Source organism: Cicer arietinum, chromosome 3, assembly GCF_000331145.2.
Source record: "Cicer arietinum cultivar CDC Frontier isolate Library 1 chromosome 3, Cicar.CDCFrontier_v2.0, whole genome shotgun sequence".
Classification (NCBI taxonomy): domain Eukaryota; kingdom Viridiplantae; phylum Streptophyta; class Magnoliopsida; order Fabales; family Fabaceae; genus Cicer; species Cicer arietinum.
In genome coordinates this window covers 72,572,335-72,592,915 of record NC_021162.2, presented here as the reverse complement: position 1 = coordinate 72,592,915, position 20,581 = coordinate 72,572,335, and the positions used below count along the sequence as shown (strand labels likewise).

Genomic DNA, 20,581 nt, shown 5'->3' with positions numbered 1-20,581 from the left:
AAAACAAGATCTATATCACTTATCCAAATATTTTTTTACCATTTTTTACACCGCAATGAAGTAACTATTTGGCACATCGTACTATTGACGTCCCTCTATACAATATTTCTCTCCACTCTCTAGGAGACCTCAAATGCAATTTGTCCAAAATCTATGACCTACAAACATTAGCTTTCCTTTTCCTAGCCTTGAGACTAGGCCGGTCCTTCTCACATATATGTATGAACTTTGAAGAAGCAAATTGGCAACGTAGTTGATATGTGGTCCGCAATAAGAACCATCACCCTCTTGCTTGTCGATTTATGGAAATAGAATCTTAACATGGCTCACACACTTAGAACTTGTGTGTTTGTGTTTTACTTTTTAAAAACTATTTTATAAATAAATTTTTAAAAAGAAAATTTCAGTTTGGTAATTCCAATTTTTAATACAGTAACTCTAATTTTCATTTGTGTAAGTAATCATGTTGAGGCTTGATAATTTATGTGATTCTAGTAAGTCTCCGATGCTCAATTATTTGAATTTTTTTTCTTTCAAAAGAACTTGCAAAGGAACTTACATTAAATGTAGAGAAAGAAGATATATTCAGTTGTAATTTGCGTCATGACATATCAATATTTGTGGAGATATAATATGAGTAGTACTTGTGAGAAATCATTTAAACTTTTACTTATTAAAAGAAAAATTTGTCCATTTAATTTGGAAAACGTATCTTATTTTCATTTTCTAAAATGTATGTTGCAGCTATAAATTCTCCATAGTCAATTGTGCCACTATTATCAACATCTGCCTGCAATAACAAACAAAATTGGAACAAATAGATTATAACACTATTATCAACATCTGCCTGCAATAACAAACAAAATTGGAACAAATAGATTATAACACTATTATCAACATCTGCCTGCAATAACAAACAAAATTGGAACAAATAGATTATAACACTATTATCAACATCTGCCTGCAATAACAAACAAAATTGGAACAAATAGATTATAACACTATTATCAACATCTGCCTGCAATAACAAACAAAATTGGAACAAATAGATTATAACACTATTATCAACATCTGCCTGCAATAACAAACAAAATTGGAACAAATAGATTATAACACTATTATCAACATCTGCCTGCAATAACAAACAAAATTGGAACAAATAGATTATAACACTATTATCAACATCTGCCTGCAATAACAAACAAAATTGGAACAAATAGATTATAACACTATTATCAACATCTGCCTGCAATAACAAACAAAATTGGAACAAATAGATTATAACACTATTATCAACATCTGCCTGCAATAACAAACAAAATTGGAACAAATAGATTATAACACTATTATCAACATCTGCCTGCAATAACAAACAAAATTGGAACAAATAGATTATAACACTATTATCAACATCTGCCTGCAATAATAAACAAAATTGGAACAAATAGATTATAACAATGTACTACTAGAATTATCAATACTACTTTATTAGATCAAAATATCAGCTTTATTTTGTGACATTAAGAGAATTGAAGATGATTTTTTAATTGATAATTACAGCTTGCATGTCAAATATTTTTAGTTTAATTTTGAGTTTTTCAAAAGTAATTTGGCCACTATTGTCCATGTCTATCGTCTTGAACAATTCTTTCAACCCATAAATTTCTTTTTCATATAGATTCTCGACAATAACCTACAAGAAAAATTACGAAAAATATTAGGTTGACATATTCAACTTTGCAACCAAGATTCAATGTATAAAAAATAACAATCTACTGGTACTACTGCCAAAATATAGAAAGCATATATACTCTCATGTGACAGTTATGTGGTAGATAAATTACTAACTCTAAGAGCCATTTTCTTGAGCTTGTTCATAGCAGAAAATTGCTTTAGATGACTCAACTGCAGAATCAAGAGGCTTGTCTGAAGCAACTCCATCAACCTGAATCCAGGCGTGACCTGCAAAAGAATTGGAACATCATCATTTACAAGATGGCAATAAAAAGTTCAAGTTCTATATATGATTAAACAAAGTGATGAAAAATTAAGCACTATATATACATGTATTTTTTTCTTTAAAAACATACATTGCATGAGCTGAAGATGCATAAAAAGAAACAATAAAAAACACTACAATAAAGAAAATATGAAATATGCTTCACTAGTATCATGATTCTTAATGTAAAAAAAAAAAAGAAGGGAATATTGAAATTTACAAAGAACTTCATGTGCTGTTATCCGTTTTGTAGGATCTCTAACAAGCATCTTGCTAACCAAGTCTTTTGCACTTTCAGATATACTTGGCCAAGGATCAGAAGAGAAATCATGATCACCAAATAAGACCTCATCAAATATCTCTTGATCCAATTCTATTAACAAAGAACAAAATCAAAATCCTCAATTTTTATAAGAAATTAAAAAAAGGGTATAGTAATTAAACAAAATGAAAAGATCGTTGAGATATTATCTTACCACCCCAAAAAGGAGGTGTTCCACATAAGAGAATGTATATGGTCACACCTGCACTCCACACATCGGCTTCTGGACCATAACACCGCCTTAGAACCTCAGGTGCAAAATAAGGACTTCCTACCACATCCCTAAACTTTTCTCCTGTAAATGAAGGTTGTTAGTCACAAACACATACTCTAGAAATTCTCTATGATCATTACACCAATAGTAGGTATAGTATAATCAAGGTTTTGATAAAAAAAAAAAATAGTACGCGGCCACTATTTGGGTCGAGACATCATAGTTTCTTATGCCTCTGCAATCGCAACTGACGCTACATAAGTTAAATTTGACAATGATTCTCCTAAGTATTAAAGATTGTGAACATTACTCTGACCACAATTTAAAACCTTAGGGATAGTTCACTAAAAAAAAATGCCTAATGCTTCGGTCAAAGAGGCTTAATAAATTTCATAATACAAAGTAAATTGCACCATAAATGTCCCAGAAGGATTAGCCTAGTAGTTTTGATTAATATTTCCCGGTCCTCCTCCTTAATAAATTAACCACTAAAGTTTTCCTATAAAAAAATTGTACTATAAGTGTAATCCTACTAATGATTAAAGTAGCCACGAATTGAAACTACGAAAAACAACTACGGTTAGAGATCGATATTAATTGAAGAAAAGGATTAAAAAAGAAACTTAATTTCCAAACCTGGTGTGAAGAACAGACATTCCAAAATCTATTGCCTTGAGAGTTGAATCTTCACTTCCATCAACAAAAAGAAAATTCTCAGGCTTAAGACCGCGATGCATTGCACCAAGCGAATGACAAGCCTCTACAACATTAACAATAGTCTTTGCAAGTTTAGCAACCTTTCTTTCTGTGTAATGACCCCTTTCTACAATCCTATCAAACAACTCACCCCCTTCACATAATTCCATAACAACATGAACATCAACAGCATTATCCGAACCTCCCTCCTTACATCCTCCAAATCATCATCTCTTATCAATTTCACCTTTGGAATGGATTTGCATGCATAGTTTTTCCCTGTTGATTTCTCCAAGCGAAGTGAAGTAATTCCATATTGTCCTTTCCCAAGTTCATCTCCCAATTTATAGTACTCCTTAAAATGACCACTTTTTGTCAGCAAAACTGATTCTGCTTGAAGACCAGCACTTTTTGCTACTACCCTCTTAATATTTTGCAACATCATTGGTTTTGGTTTTTGTTCCTTCAACACCATAATAACTGGTTGTTCTGAATCTTTTGATATACAGGTTTGTTGTTCCTCTGAAGGCTTATCATTGTTTATCTCTTTGTTGACAATTTTCACTACCAGTGGTGGATTTTGTTGAACAGTCTCTGAAGCATTTGTGTTTGGTGAATCTGAATTGGCAATTTCTATTACATTGATTGGATGTGACCACCATAATGAAATTGGAAGAATAAAGGGAAGAATTTAATCTTTAGAGGTTATTGATCCAACACAATTGTTTCCCATTTTTCACTAGTCACTATGTGTTTGTTTCTATGCATCAAACAAACAAAAACTAAATTTTGAAAATCTGCAACAACCACTGTTTTGATGCATCTAAGTATATTCAAATTTATTAACAACACATGTACTTACATGGAAAGGTTTCATTCTCAGTGGTTTCATTCTCAGTAGCTTGAGAGAGCACAATCTAATAATCATTGAATACTTGATAATTTTTTTTTGAGTAGTACTTGATCACTCTTTTCATTATTCTTTATTTCCATGAGTCAAAATTCATGGCTTAAAGTGAACATCATCTTCAAAAAAGGAAAAGGGATTTAACGAGAAAGCAGATAAGTGGCGTCGCACTAACTTTCAATAGCAAAAGAAGTCAACATTCTAAATGTACACACTTTAAATAGAACAAAGTAAATGCATACCAATTTTTCACATGTTTAGCGGAGGCTTTTAAGTCAACAAAGCAGCAAATTGCCACTAATGACTTGAATCTCAAATTCTCAACATCACTCTACAAGTTAAAGGGATCGTGCAGTATAGTGTCCAATTCCACATAAGAATCATAATACAAAAATACATGAACCGTGTGGCTCATGAGTATAGTTCACACTAAAAAAAACTTCAAAAGAAGTAATTGATGAACTACATTGTGAATTCGAACTTGCAATACCAACCCAATTGAAAATTAAATTTTGAACATAACCATTGAATTGACCAAGAATAAGATGGCCATTCATGGCAAAAGATAGAACTTGGTAACATGGCACATCAGCCAGAGTTATAAAAAAAAATATCAAACAACTGGCAAAAAGATACCGAGAAACATCATATTAAAGGACATACATGTAATTCAGATGTTCGTGATCCAACAGAAAACTAATAAAAATATATTAATCATGACGCTTTAGTTTAAACATCTTTAGCCAATGCAGTGAAATCAGTATCCGTTGATTCCATATCCTTGGATCTAGGATGAGTTTCTTGCCGGCCATACTCTTCAATAGGGATCCCTCGCCTCATAGGGGATGAAGATGATGACTCTACATCAAATATAGGTGGAGACTTTGCAATAACATCAAAAAAGCCATTTTTCATTTCTTCAGCTGCTTCAAAGAAGCGACCAAGACCACCAAAGAGGTTGCGTTCCATGACTTCAATATCACTTCGCAGCCCAGGGAAGTCAAACACGCCATGGTCTGATGAGCTGTTTGATGAGCCAAATGTGGTAGACCTACCTCTAAGTACCTCATCAGTGATATCTTCTTCTGTGTACTCTTTGTTCGATTGCAGCACTTCAACAGGCCTGAGAATTAGGGAAAGGTAAAGATGAAATTAGAGTTTCAGTCGCATTTGAAGGAGAGTGAGAGAAATAAAATGCTACAAAGATAGGGAAATTGAGTACTGCAGCTGTTACTCCCAAGAAACTAATGGCCAAAAGTTATAATCAACTAATGAGGCACAATTTTTTAAAGGGTGTGTCTGTATATACTTCATTGAAGCACATTCACTATTGATTTACTCACTTTACCAATTTGTCATTGTAGAGGAGTAAAATTTATTTGTTTAAGGCCCTTAATAAATGAAAAGATGTACTGGGATAATTTGGGGCAGTTCATCTGTCAAGGCCGCTCTGTTAAATACAGAGCTTCTTGAACTAAATCCCCTTTTCAAATTAGATTTGGGTGGGGAGGAGATACTGCAGTCTACAATAATATAATGTTTCCAAACATTCTGGTGACCAGAATTCTACAAGTTGTCAATTTTGTCACAACATAGAAAGGGCGAATCTAAATTATAACTCCAATCTTTATCCTAATTTTAATATGGAACAAGCTCAGCAGTCTCATATTCAATTGCAAATATTCCAACTTTAGATTAAAAACAAGTTTGAAATTAGTTTATGATTAAAGAAGAAAGAAAGAGAAATCCGCACATAATATCCTAGAATTTACAGCAAAAGCAATTCCCCCTAATACCTAATTAATCAATCATATAATACAATATAATTTGGGAATAAGGTTACAAAGAATAAGAAAGAAGATTATTACTTTCCGGTGCAAGTTCTGAGAAGCTCTTCGGTTTTTTCGCATTTCTTAACGAACTTTCCAGGTTCAACCTCCTCCGTTCTGCACTGTGATTTCACGATTTTTCTGGTGGAGTATCGTTCGTCGGATCCTGAAGAGGTGTTGAGTTGAGAATCGTCGTCGCTCCAAACCCAACCCATTTTCGAATCTCAATTTTGCGTTCGATCGATCAACTAACTATGATGGTTATATTATATTATAGAGAATCCTCGAGCGAACATTCGAGAGATTACACAGCAAAAGGGTGGTGCAAATATCGCCACTACTTACTTGGCCAACAAGACAATTTCAATTTTAATTTTTAATATTTTAGAATTAGTTGCAATTTCAATATGTTGATTTTGGTTGTTTCAATTTTTTAGAGGTAACAGTTTTTCTTTTTTTGGAAAATAAAAATAAAAATAAAAATTATCTTCTACTAAATAGAAAAAATGAAACAAATTGTCTTTTACAAAAATAAATTTTGTTTCTAGTCAATTCCTTTTTCTTTTTACATAAATTCTCATTTGTTATCAACATATTTGGGATACATAAGGATTTGACACTATCTAGTCAATGGCGGATAACGTTGTTGGAAATCAAGAATGTTATTGGTTTTGAGTATCAGAAAAAAGGAGAACGTCAAACGATCTTGTATTCAGTTTGTGTAATTCAAGTTAGATTTGATTGTATGTAAGCACTAATTAACTAACTAATCACTTGCTTAGTTAGTTAATTAGATAGAAGTTAATATAAATAGCATAACCATTAGGGATGGGAATAGGCTAGGCCGTCCGACAGGGGCCTATGGCCTGACTTACTGGCCTAGCCTGGCCTATTTAATAAAAAGACCAGGCTATTTTTAAAGTCTATTTATTTAAATAGGTCAGACTCAGGCTTATAAAGAAGCCTATTAGGTCTGACAGGCCGGCCTATATATATTTAATTATTTATTAATGTTATTTTTTATTATTATATTAATAATATTATTTCCTATTTTAAATTTTATCAATTAGACAATCACTCAGTAGTCATTCCATATTCGATAGTCATTCCATATTTGGTAGTCTTTCCATATTCAGTAGCCATTCAATTAGTCAATAACTCAGTAGTCCTTCCATATTTGTTTGAGAGGTAATAATTGGTATATTTGTTTAAAAAAAAAATCTATTCTTTGAAACCAAGAATTATGTTTTAGGGTTTATGTTTGTTTCAGATTTTTTAAAAATTATTTTGTTAGAAAAATTATTTTTTGTTTAATATATATAGATATGTACATTGATATTGGTATGTGGAGAGCATTTAAATATTTTAATATGAATAAGGCTTTTAAATAGGCTTCCAGGCCAGGCCAGACTTTTAAAAAGGCCAGGCCAGACCGGAAAAAAAGCCTATGATAGGCCGTAGGCCAGGCTAGGCCTAAAAAATTAATCTAGGTCAGGCTCAGGCCTTGCAAAGCCTGGCCTGGCCTGACCTATTCCCACCCCTAATAACCATTTCTCAATGAAATAATACATTCATATTTCCTTTCTTTTCTGGCTTACTTCCATTGCAAACAGTTTAAACACTAACAATTGATATCCAGAGCAAGGTTTATTGATCCAAATTAAAGAGTGAAAAACACAGGTGAAGTGTGAGGATCAAACACGACGTAGTGAGAATGGGTTCAAGTGCAAACAACAGAAATTTTTCAGTCCACATGCCACATTTTGATGAAAAAGATTGGGATAGGTGGAGAGTGTAGATTCGAGCATTGTTTGAATTTCAAGAAGTGTTGAAAATCATATAAAGGTTTTGAAGATCTGGGAGCCAACCCAACAAAGGAGCAAAGGTTGAATTTTAAAGAAATCAAGAAGAAAGATTGCAAGACCATCTTCATTCTTCATTAATGCCTTGACACAATCAACTCTAACAAAATTTCTGATGGAAGAAGTGTAAAAGAAGCATGGGACATTTTGGAGAAGTGTTATTCTAGAGGAACCAAGGTCAAGAAAGTGAAATTGCAGACCTTACAAAAACAGTTCGAGTTGTTGCAGATGGAGGAACAAGAGAAGGTTTCAGATATGATTTCAAGATTGAGGAGAATCACAATTCAGATGGCTGGTTGTGGTGAGAAGCTTACTGAATTGAAACTATGTGAAAAAATATTGAGATCTTTGCATCCCATGTTCGATTATGTTGTGTGTGTGATTGAAGAATCCAAAGACATTTCCACATTGAGTCTTGAAGAGTTGTAGGGAACTCTAGGAGCAAGAGAGTGAGAATGGATTAAAGGAGTGGAAGTAATTTTGGAAATCAGACATTAGTAGTATATGCCAACAAGAAAGAAGACCAAAAAAAGAAATGAAAGAAGAATAAATTTAAGAAACTGTATGACAAGTCTGAATCTTCATCAGAAGAGGGCAATGCAAGTGGTAAATCAAAAAGATCAAAGAACTTTGACAAGAAGGTGCAATGTTACCATTGTGATAAGTTTGGATATTTTTCTAATGAATGTTGGGCTGACAAAGGAAGGACACATAAGAAGATGAAGCATGTGTTGTTCAAGAATATTTCTCGTCAGACTCAGATACAGTCTTGTTGATGGCCACCACAAACGGATAACATTCTCCGTTTTCAGACACAGTTTTGTTGATGGCTACCACAAACGCATAATGTTCTCCATTTTTAGACAGTTTTGAGACATGTATTGATTCAAACAAAGCAGGATCAAAGCAGCCTGAACTGAAGAAGTCTTGTGATTCTACTAAGCAAGACCAAGATATGGAGTTTGTTGTATTTGAAGAGGCTTCTAAGGAAGCTGGTGATTCGACTGAGGCTGAGATACAAGAGTTGAAGATGGAGCTTGATGAAAAATTCTCTTTAATTGAAAAACTGAAGAATGAAGTGAGTCATTGTAGAGAATTGAATTAAATGCTTTGGAAATAGTTGGCAAATCTCAAATAAAATTAGAAGCTGCAAATAAGATAGTGGAATCGCTTTCGTTTGAAGGCGCAAACATTTTAGAAGCTTATCATTGGAGGAACTTGTGAGAAAAGTTGAGGCTCATTTAGTCAGTGAAGATAAAAAGAATGTACTGGAAGTTGTCGAAAACTAGCTCAAAGTCGAGTTTGTCTCGGTTAAAGCTGAAGTAGTGCAGTTAAAATATGGATTTAATCAGGATGAGTATATCCAAAGCAGATTGGAGATTATAAATGTTTTTAAACAATTGGAACATATTCTTCAGGTTGAGAAGGAGAATGTAAAAGCTATTGATGAGTTTAAAAAAGCACATAGAATGGATGAGGAAGCAAATGAGAAACTCAGGGAAGCATTGATGGCTCAAAGCTGGCTAAGGAGGAATCAAAGATTGAAAAGTTCCGAGTTGTTGAATTGGAACAGGCTGAAATTGAAACTGTGAAGAAGAAGGAAGAAGAATGGCAGAAAGAACTTGGAAATGCGAGGAACGAGAAAAATCATGGTAGTTGAAGAGTGAAAGTCAAGACGAAAAATTCTATTTTGGAATCTGATTCAAGAAGCTCCAACGTTAAGCAAGGTGTGTTTACGGTTACTAGAAACAGAAGGCACAATGGTAACCCCCTGTGTTTATGATGGAGGTGACAGTGATGAAGCTCACACTAATGAACACTTCACCGAGGGAGATGAAGATGGTTATGGCAATGAAAATGGTGAAGATGAAGATATTCTTCCAGAGAATATAACGGCAAATCTGTCTTGGGATGTTCCTGAAGAGAAAATGGATAGCAAGCTTGATTATGTTAGTAGGATCTTTCATAGTAGTAAAGACCAACGGGGGATGAATCTTTTTTTGAAGTGTGATGATCTCAAGAAAAATCTGAAAAGTGAAAAAAAAAAATGGATTCTAAAGTACCATGCAGGGCAATATTGATGGTTTTCCAAGAGCTTGACTTGGATTCTCCAAAGAACTTGAAAAATGCAGAAAGTGGAAGATTGATTGCTCCACAGGAGGCATGCAATAGAATTGCTGAAGTGGTGCAACAAGCTATAAGAAAGATGGAATTAGTAGTTGATGAGAAGAAGAGAATGTTCAAGAAGGCTCGCTTAGCTTTTGAGGTTTGTGATCACGAATTAGCAGACAATGCCAGAAGAGCAGGAGAACTCAAGATCGAGAGGCTTCAAAAGATGTCGCTGATTGAAGAAACTTGAATTAAGGGAGAGTGTTGGAAACCAAGAATGTTCTTGGTTTTGAGTGTTACACTTCAAGTTAGAAATTAAACGATCTTCGTATTCAGTTACACTTCAAGTTAGATTTGATTGTATGTAAGCATTAACTAACCACTTGCTTAATAAGTTAGATAAAAGTTAGTTATGTAGAATTTAGTTAGAAATAATGTGATAAAGCTATATATAAATAGCATAACAATTTCTCAGTGAAATAACACATTCATATCATTCCTTTCTTTTTTGCTTACTTCCATTGCAAACAGTTTAAACACTAACAAGCGTAGCGCAAAAGAAAACTCTCAAAATGTTATTGCAGTGTAACGAGTAGCAGTCTAACTGCTACGGTAAAGTTCGGGGTGAAAGAAATAGGAGAGAAGAAGAGGTTTGGTGGCACAGAAAATAGAGAAGCGAAGGTCGCACATGAGTTGCCCATAGTCGTCCCGAAGTCTCACATAGAAGAAATGAGAGGCAACGGAGCAGATGAGATGGGAGGTTGCGATTAAAAGGAGAGAAGAGAATGCAGAAGAAAAATCCCTAATTGATTCAAAAAAGAATAAACCACGAAGAAACTTGTCTTTTTCACAAACTAAAAGAACTTTTAATGTCTTTTGTAAAATTGCGGCTTCAACCGCTACACTAATCTATCACGCCACAACTAAACCTCCACACCACCACGCACCACTGCAAATGCAGCCACTGCCACTATTGACTACAAAGATTTGACATAAAGTAAAAATGTACTTTAATTTAGTGAACATTTGTTAAAATATAAATGATTTTGTAAAATGTGGAAATAAGGTTTGAAGAAGGGATAATGTTGTAGTTTTTTAAATTGAGGTGGAAAATTCTTCAATTTGGAGAAACTCCTAGAAATAATTGTAGGTGAGTTTTAAAAAATATTCCAAATCATCTTTATTAGTACCTTTTTTTTTTTTACAAACATTAATATCATTTAATAAATTATTAAATATATTATTGATTCTTATATAATTTCAAAACATTGTTTACCGATAAATTTTTTAAAAAACAACACTACAAATTAATATCGTCTCAATGTAATCAAAAGAATCTCTTAATCAAATGTAACATATATTATCTGAAACAAAATTTGATTGAACAAAGAAAAAAGGATTGTCCACTGGCGAATATTAGCAAAGCAAAATAATGAACATTTTGTAAGGAACCGTGAGACATGGCTAAACCCTAACCTCAATGCTGGATAACTTAAAATACACTTGTGCATAAAAATTTCACAAAATCGAACAAATCTAACCAGCCTAGTAATTTCCCCACAAAGCAACCTCCAAGCAGATTGAATTACAAAACACAAATTCCTGCTAGAACTTTTACTGCCTTCATTACCCTGCATCCAAATAGTAGTTTGGATACCTTTGTGCATATATCGCATTGTAATCAATCCAACTAAATCACTACTCTTCATCTGAAATTTCTTTTTTTGAGCTCTTATTTCTTTTCTTGGATGCTGACTTGCTTCTTTCTTCTCTTGATGCCATCTTCTCAGGTCCATCATTTCCTTTAGACTTTTTGCGTTCTTCGCTCTGCTTAGCTCTTCTCTTTTTTTCACTACCATCTATCCCATTTTCTTTAACTTTAGAAGACTTTTTTCTTTTCAAAGATGATGCTTCAATTTCTTCCCCAACTGCGATCTCCTTCATTGTTTGTTCCTTGCATGGTAGCGAATCCGCTCCTTTGGGCATATCTGATTAAATAAAATTAGAGGAGCATAATAATAGTTGTACTCTTTTAAAAATTATATAACAAATCTATTGCAGCCCCTCATACTAAATTTTACAAGTGTCTCTCTTAGTTAATTGATAATTTTGAACATTAAGAGATTGAATATTGATAACTGCACCCTTCAATCATTGTCTGTTTCAAATCCAAACTTATGTTGTTTGATTATTTATCAAAATAACACAGATCATCAATCTCTTTCTCTTTCTTGATTGAAAATATAGAGAGAAAAAAATACTACATTAAGAAACAAGAAAAATACTAACCTTCAACAATGAAATTGGAGTCAAAAAGAACATGCAGAACATGCTGCTTAAGAAAAACCTGCAACCAATCAAAATATGTGATTATGACTACAATACAAGAACAGGAAAATATTTTAAAAAATTACTTTGTAGATGCATATTACTAAAGGAAGAAAACAAATCTGGCAGTCATTGGAGACTAGGCTAGTTACTGTTTCTATGTTAAAAGACAAAAAAAACAAGGTTTTTTCACAACATACTCTTTTTCTTGGCCTCACAAATAACACCTATTTAAAATACAGGAATAAGTCAAACAGTACTGAACAATATATCCAAACATACGTAGATTTAATCACACATAAGTTAATGGCCTTTAGCTCATACGTTATTTTTTTATCTAATATTTCAATAAGCCAGATATCATTAATTTCTTTTAGCTCATATGTGGTTTAAATGGTCAAATATCATTAATTTCTTTTAGTTAGCAGTGACATACAAATATGAACTACATGAACTATATAACATATTGAAAAGTACAAAGAAAAAGGATATGAAACCTACAGAAGAAAGAAGTTGTCTTGTCTTGGTATCCCAAAGTCGTAAATAGCCATCCAGTCCTAAAAAAATATTCATGATATGAGCAATAGTGTTGATAACAGGAGCTTGATATATTTTTATCAGACTAAGAAATGGCATCACTTTATTATCTAGGAAAAATAAAGTGAACCAGTAATACACGCCTTGTACTTTTTTTATGAGGTTCAGGAGTAATCACGCTCTAGTTAGATATAGTAACAGAAGATTATAATTTGCCTCCAGATGAACAGAAAATAATATAATTTTAGAGAGAACTGTTTAAAAATTGTGAACAAGACTTAATCAGAGAACCACTAGTATAACTTAAAAGAATTTGCAACACACAAGCAAAAAGATAGACTGATGCTTACCACATGAAGCTACCACAGGTAGCTCAGGGTGCCTGACAATGGACCTGATGCTTCCAGAGCATTTTCCAGTAAAACATCCTAGCATTTTTCCTGCATTTATTAAAATAATAGCAAAACAAAATAATTCAAAAAGGTCAACTACAAGACAACATAAATAAAGTTCACAATAATTGGAAGCTATAGCGTAATGCAATTGCACCTGTTGACCATCAATTGTCTAAATAGTAGGAAGTTAGGAACACGTCAATGTAAAAGCCACAAGGGCTCATCTTAATTATACATATAGGTATTTTTATCCATAAAAACGAAACTTCAGGAATCTAAATTGAGCATTACAAAAAATGTGACTAATGTAAAAATGATATATATCCAAGTTAAAAAAAATGCCGTATATCCCTTTCTACTAAAGAAGGATGTTTTGCGGAATCCAATTCCAACTTATGCATAAAATCATGAAGAGTGCTCTGAATTCCTAAAACAGTTCGCTCAACCCGCAACACAAACATTTTCTCTTTTCGTTCCAAATGTTGCTTCCGTTAAACCTTAAAATTATCTCCAGATACTTTGATGGTACTCTTTCTTTGCTGCTCAAATAACATCTCCGGCACAAAAAATACTACGAACAACATGCCAAAGCCACATCCTAGTTGAATTCTATTCCAAAGATAGATAATTTGTTTACTAATGCTTAACCTAAACTGAAATCCCTAGAAAAATTGTACTGAAGTCTGTCCTTGACTAAGATAAGGATATAAAATATGAAATGTTCCATATTTATAAATTTGAATTATCACTTGGTCTTTCAAGAAGAGATTACGCTGTAAATGACCATTCAAACATTGGAAAAATGGACCTTCCATCTTTACATAAGTTGCTACAAAAATGAACTTAACCCCACTGTATGAAATGCAAGGTGTATATTTTTAAGGGACTAGATCCAATTTCTGTTGACAAATAGTAGCTAGTTTATAAAATTGTCCAAAGGAAAATTATTTTCTAGAATTAATATAACACATAAGCAGCAAGTAGATAGTCCAAAACTTTCAGCCACAAATAGAATGAGGAATGTCAATGATGAAATGTAGTAATACAGTATACTGAATAATATAGAAGTTTAACAATGTTGTAACTTGTAACGACTTGCTAAGTTTATGAAACATCTCCAGAACTTTCGGGGATACCTGTACGTATATCAACAGAAGCCATGTCACCAGATCCATTCCCTACGTAGATTGTATTGCCATCTATATCCTCTGCCAGTGCTTTAATTGGTGTCTCACGAAAGTCAATAGAAAGAACAGGCCTCCTCTGAGCAGATATGTCATAAAGACGAACCTGTTCAAAAGACAAAAGTTGTAAATGGAAGAGTGATTAGAAAATGTTTAAGTACTAGTAGAGATACAAGAGAATAAATAACAGTTAAATATTAGAAAGCAATTAATTTTTTCCTTTCTGTAACAAACAGTTGATTTGAAAAGTAATTAAACTTCTCACATTATAAATATATGTAAAGAATATTTTTGGAACTCTTGGGAAAAATAAAAATTAAAAACTACCTTCCCATTCAACTAAAATATTAAACAATAGAAATATCAAAGGCCAAATCTTTTCCTATTAAGAAAATAAACCTTTACACATTCATAAAAGATACACCCTGTCCCTTAATATAAAACTCCTTTACATAATTCACAAGTATTAAGAAAGGTGGTTAATTTGGTCGATAGCAATAAACTTGTCAGCATGAATAAATTTTTCAAAATTACCCATATGATTATTGATCTCATAATTCTACTATCTCACTTTTCGTACTCTTTCAACCAATCCTCACAAGAGAGAGAAGTTTATCTTTCTCATGTGCAAAATAAATAGAGGTATTTTTCTAAAAAATAATTAATGCAATGGGCAATTTGAAAGGAGTCATAAAAAAGGACAAAGAAACCTCAAAAGAGTCTTATATTTAGGGATGAAGGGAGTATATTTTAACTGGATTGCTATCCTTTACAGGATATATTAGCGATAATTCATGACAATAAAGTATTCATACATGAATATACTTGGTGGAAATATGTTTCCCTTCCCTCTTGAGAAAATATAATCTGTATTTCTCTGCAATTCCAAATTGAGAATGATCATTAATCCTTCTCAAGAGTATTTAAAACACCCTCTAACACACCTTGTTCAAAGGTATGAACACAAAAGAGGAGTATTTCGTGTCATCAAACACCAAAGATCTTTTTCTTCATTTAGTTTAGAACTTAAGAAGAATTCACTGATTAAAATTACCTGATGGTTATTGGTTCCAGCAACAAATTTTCGATGGTCATCTTTACTGAGAAATGAAACAGATGTGAACCAGGTAGGTGTAAATATACCGAGGCTGTTTTTAGGAGGCTGCATAGGTTAAAAGAATTGGTAAAATCAAGCATGGTTAAAAAACCAAAATGTGCTCAAGCAAAAGATAAATTGGGTAAGATAAATTAACAGTTAATTAAAAATGTGAAATGAAGGGGGTTGAAGTAATGGCTCACAGATTTGGCATTCCAGATCTTAGTCTCATTAGCAAGATCCCAAATATTGACTTCAACACCTTTCCTACAAATAAAGTACTTATTCATTAATTCTCAGGTGTCAACTAAACATATTTGTATATACTAGTTATAGCTATAAGATGCTGCCTTGTTTAGATTCTCAATGGTTTGTCGTAAAGGGTGCCTGTTTGTATGCTGTATAGATCAGTTGTAACTTGTAATATGCTTGTGATTGTTGCATAATCAAGTTAATTCATGTTTGAGCAGTAAGGAAGGTCTAGTATTTCTTGATGCTTTTCTCTATATGACCTTCAATAATAGAATTAGTCTATTATATTTTCTTTTGCTTCCTCAAACTCATATTGTGGTTATAGCGTTTAGTTCCTTAGGTACAGAGGGAGAAAAATGAATACTTAAAATAATAAAATTATGTTGATATTTATCTAAATGATATGTTGGATGTTATTAAATTAAATTAGAAAACACCACTAATCCTTATTTATCCTAATACTAGACTGTTAATTTTAATTAAATAAGGAAACAAATCCTTATATATACCAAGATACAGAAACCAACCATAAGATTTAATCTATGATATTCCAAATGGACGAAGACTTAAATACTATGATACATTTTAGTGAAAGCCATCCCTAATGCTACTTGGTAACTTCAGCATCTATCAAAGGTCAAATTGTAAAACTCTGCTTTCATGCAGCCAACTATAGTCTACAGAGTCTTCAAGGCTCTATTTCTGAATACAATACAAGCTCCAATACTCGGATCTTTTTTAGATATGTTTTCTACAAAGTTAATTAGAATCTCTGCATACATACTATGGGGGTCTTGAAGTAAGGCAACACAAACTATATGGATAAAGCCCAATGACATGGTTATCAAAAAGTTCACTGCATCTATTGTAGAAAATAATGCTCCTATTAAAATGATACATTTGTTTCTAATTATTATTTTTTTGGGACTACATCTGGCTGGCCTTCAAATCAGAACCCTCACATATCGCTTTTTATCGTAAAATGAAAAACTGTTCGAACAGTTCAATATTCATGAGCATTCAACATATCTTAGAAGTTTGTTTAACATGCAAATTGTAAAAACTCACCCTCCAAATAAAGCAAACTTCTCATTTCCGTCCACCTTGCAACACAAGACGTTACCACCACTACATACATCCCAGGTTTTTGAAGAATTAGTAGAGGAAGATCCTGTCAATGAATCAGGAACTTCAATGGACCTTATACTTGCATTCCCTTTGCTCGTGCATGTAAGTAAAGTACAAACCCTAAATAACAATGACCACATGTGAATGATGTTGGAAGTACACAAATACAAAATCACACGCATAACAGCTGCACATATACATGCATAAGTACAAACACACACACAAGTGTATTGTGCAAGCAATTAATGCAGGAGAAGTGCATGCACAAGAGTGCACGCACATGCAAGATTAGTGTATTTTGAACATGAGAGCCAACTTATTAACTTGATGATTGAAATAAGACAGTCGCAATGTCGAATAACTTCAGAAAATGGATGAAAATCAAGAGCATATGACTGCAGCAAAATTACCATTCAAATTATAGTATTAAAGTGAAGAACAGAAAAAGAGAAAGGTGACAAAAATATGGTCAGTTCAAATTATAGTATTAAAGTGAAGAACATAAAACAATACCTGGAATCTAAGTCAAGATTTTGTTTAGCAAATAAATGCAAACCAATAATACTATTCTCTTCAGACTGAACATGTACATCATTGGCGGGGGTAATTGTAGCATGAGAATCTCCATTGACAAGGCTCAAAACATCAATCTGTAATATTTATACATGGAGTGAAATGCATGAAATTTAATAACAAATATTTTGAGAGACAATTATAGAACCGCAAAATAGTTTACCTGGCCATTTTTCCTTGCTACAGCTAATAACTGCAATAGAAGAAAAGCATAGGGAAATAATAAGAATCCAATATTCCAGAATAATAATGAGTAAATGGTAAATTAGAAAAAGGGTTTAAGCAAAGAGAAAAAGTACAGGGTGAGATTTTCGGTCAATGATTGAAACAGCGTTAACGAACTTGGATGAATGAGGTTCGCCCCATCTCTCTACAACCTTAGGACCTCCTTGATTTTCACGGGATTCGATAACTAACATTACAAAGCAGATAGGAAGATAAGCAAAAACAAAGTGATAGTAATAATAATAATAAGAAGAAGAAGAAGAAAAAGAATAGAAAAATGTAAGACCTTTGATAAGACCAAGTGTGTCAAAGGTTAGGGCACGAAGTGGAGGGCAGCCAGGGCACTCCAGAGTAGTAGTGCGAGGCATTTGGCGGCGCTTGCACTATTGTGTATTGGTGCTTTGCTTAGGTTAGTTAGGGAAGAAGGAAAAGTGAGAGCGAGTCTGAGAGACAAGAGTGACAGTGAGGGTGAAGCGGCGAGAGTGTGAGGGTAGGCGGCGAGAAGGAGGCTGAGCAAAACGCAGAGCTTATGAGTTCTGATATTATATTTTCAATTTTTCATTCATATTTTCGATAATTGGATTTGATTTTTGGGCTAATGGTGGCTGGTTTAATAATAATAATAATAATAATAATAATAATAATAATAATAATAATAATAATAATAATAATAATAATAATAATAATAATAATAATAATAATAATAATAAATGAAAAAACATATCTCAACGAAAGCAAAAAACATATTAAAATTTTTTGAAAGAAAAAACATATTTATATTTATAATTGGAAGGAGTATTTTTTCAATTTAAATTTTGAAAGAAAAAGCATAGCTATATCATAAATGAAAAAAATCTGTAAAAAAATCGACCAATTTTTTAATTAAAAAATAATATCCTTAAAAACTAGTATAATTTTTCGATCAAAACTATCATATATTAAACATCACTAAAATTGAAATAAGTGAATTTGTGAATAAATTCGTAATATTAAGATTAATAGTATTAGTAACTAAGGAAAGATTGCAATTAGAGTTGACTTGAGGTCCAAACTACAGTACAGATTTTAAGACTCCAAAAAAAAAATTATAATTTTTAAATATATCTAATAATAAAAAAATATATACAACAAATAAAAGGCTAATACACTAAAATACGTTTCTTATGTGACGTGAAAAAGAAAAAACTCGTTGCTTATGTGAGGTGATAGTGGTTAGGTTGAATTTTGTCCGCTACACAGAGAATTTTTATTTAATCGTTCGATTTCTTGAAGAAAAAGGTCCACAAAAGCAACAAAATATAATATTATTAAAGTTAATTTTAGTTCATTTGTTTTTACAAATTTATAATATTAATTTTCTTATTTTAAAATCTCACTATTTTGATTATTTTTTTAATTTTTTAATTAATAAATAATGATATAATATATTTATAAATAATATGACATATAATAAATAATTAACACTCATTAAATCGTAATAAAATTCTATAAAACTTAAACTTGTAATTTTGAAACTTTTCATTTTGTAATTTAAATCTTATAAAATTCAACTTTAAATTTTGTAATTCAATTAATTAGATTCATATTCCACAGTATTAGGATATAATTTAGTTTTTCTTTATTTGATGATTAACAGATTCTCAAACAAAGTTATCATTAAAAAAAAGTAATCATGATTAATTGTTTCCAGGAACAAATTTTACTGCCCTACCCAATCATGCAATTCCATCTAATCAAAATAAAGAAAATGTCCTCATCTTTTGTGCAAAAAAATCAATATAAATTTAAAATATACATATTGAAATATTTATGAGTCATTTGTCCTTCAACATTAGAATATATGATAAAGGAGATATTTCTAAAGGTTCTCATTTCATTTAATGTTGCCGGATAAATGCATGGAAATCTCAAACCAAAAAAAAAAAAAATCCAAACAATGACCAACACAACTTTAAAATTTGAATCAAATACATTAATTTTTTTTAAAATTGGTTGTTTATATTATGGGATGGAACAGTAGGTCAAATCAGCACTAAACTGTGGAGTCAAGTTTGCAAGATATATATAAGTATCCAATTTTGTTCTGCTAATGCGTAAAACAACAGTATCTATAATTTTTCCTCTTGCTTAACTGTTTTGGTACATCTGAAGAGATACCTTGAGTTACAAGGTTGTTTATTTTTCTCTGTCTGCTTGACTTTATCGGGTCATCTGAACGCATATCTCGTCCTCTATATTGCTTGCTATCATCACATATTATATGGTCTTGTGTTGTCCCATTTTTCAAAGAATGTGAATCAACCTGGTTTGCTTCAATGAGATTCTTATTTCGGAAAGCCGGTACTGTGTTATAATTTAGTTCCTTTAAGTTTGGATCTGTTCCTGTGTGCCTGAAGGAACCAAAAGGTAATAAGATTGTCAACCAAATATAACTTGACACTGATTGGTTAAACAACTTAATTAAGTGTTTATAGTATAAGTTGTTTATTATGTAAAAAGGATATAACAAAGTCAAATTATTTTCAAACAAGGGTATGTCATTTGTTCATATAAATATCTGGTTGAGAATATCACATTTGATAGTGATATAGGCTAAATAGTTATGATCACCTTGCAAGTCACTTTTGTAAAGTAGTGTCAGACTCACCTGATGTTTTGGATTTCATAGAAATCTTCTGAACTTTCCTGCACAACATTACCGCTTGGTCCTTTGACACTAACATCATTTTTCACAAATGGATGAACAGGATTTGCAGAATATGGATCAACTTCGCCACTTTTTTCTTTGCAGCGGGTCTCTTCATGAACAAATCTAAAGGAGAACCGGCGCGAATGAAATCCATATTTTCGAACTACTGAAATAGCCCTTTCTAATGTTTCTAAAGCTTGTTTTACATTTGAACTGATATATACATTACTCTTTCC

The 20,581-nt window shown here is 32.3% G+C and overlaps 4 protein-coding genes across 5 annotated transcripts in view; all 4 read right to left on the bottom strand.

Annotated features, from left to right (window-relative positions):
- Positions 1–1,283: 1,283 nt before the first annotated feature.
- LOC101488611 (calcium-dependent protein kinase 2) lies at positions 1,284–4,489 on the bottom strand. The gene is given in 8 exon segments (XM_027332997.2): positions 1,284–1,693; positions 1,849–1,903; positions 1,905–1,962; positions 2,220–2,372; positions 2,476–2,616; positions 3,172–3,185; positions 3,187–3,421; positions 3,424–4,489. Coding segments are annotated over 8 exon segments (1,089 nt in total). The 5' UTR covers positions 3,707–4,489; the 3' UTR covers positions 1,284–1,543.
- Positions 4,490–4,636: 147 nt separating this feature from the next.
- LOC101508746 (fra a 1-associated protein) lies at positions 4,637–6,324 on the bottom strand. The gene is made up of 2 exons (XM_004494211.4): positions 6,007–6,324; positions 4,637–5,261 (listed from the first exon to the last, which is right to left on the bottom strand). Exons 1-2 carry the CDS (start codon positions 6,180–6,182, stop codon positions 4,868–4,870), a joined length of 570 nt encoding a protein of 189 aa, XP_004494268.1. The 5' UTR covers positions 6,183–6,324; the 3' UTR covers positions 4,637–4,867.
- A 4,938-nt stretch (positions 6,325–11,262) lies between these two features.
- LOC101508435 (ribosome biogenesis protein NSA1) lies at positions 11,263–18,161 on the bottom strand. Its single transcript, XM_027333089.2, has 12 exons — positions 17,943–18,161; positions 17,731–17,843; positions 17,595–17,624; positions 17,372–17,508; positions 16,799–16,978; positions 15,682–15,745; positions 15,437–15,544; positions 14,335–14,488; positions 13,154–13,243; positions 12,768–12,823; positions 12,228–12,285; positions 11,263–11,926 (listed from the first exon to the last, which is right to left on the bottom strand). The coding sequence occupies exons 1-12, from the start codon at positions 18,022–18,024 to the stop codon at positions 11,637–11,639; spliced, it is 1,362 nt and encodes a 453-aa protein (XP_027188890.1). The 5' UTR covers positions 18,025–18,161; the 3' UTR covers positions 11,263–11,636.
- Positions 18,162–19,606: 1,445 nt separating this feature from the next.
- Positions 19,607–20,581, bottom strand: part of LOC101507374 (uncharacterized) — a 6,726-nt gene continuing 5,751 nt past the window's right edge. For both annotated transcript variants that reach the window (XM_027332529.2, XM_012714178.3), the window contains exons 11-12: positions 20,304–20,581; positions 19,607–20,046 (exon numbers count right to left, since the gene is read on the bottom strand). In XM_027332529.2, coding sequence (XP_027188330.1) covers positions 19,743–20,046; positions 20,304–20,581 — 582 coding nt within the window. In that variant the 3' untranslated portion in view covers positions 19,607–19,742. The remainder of the gene's footprint in view (positions 20,047–20,303) is intronic.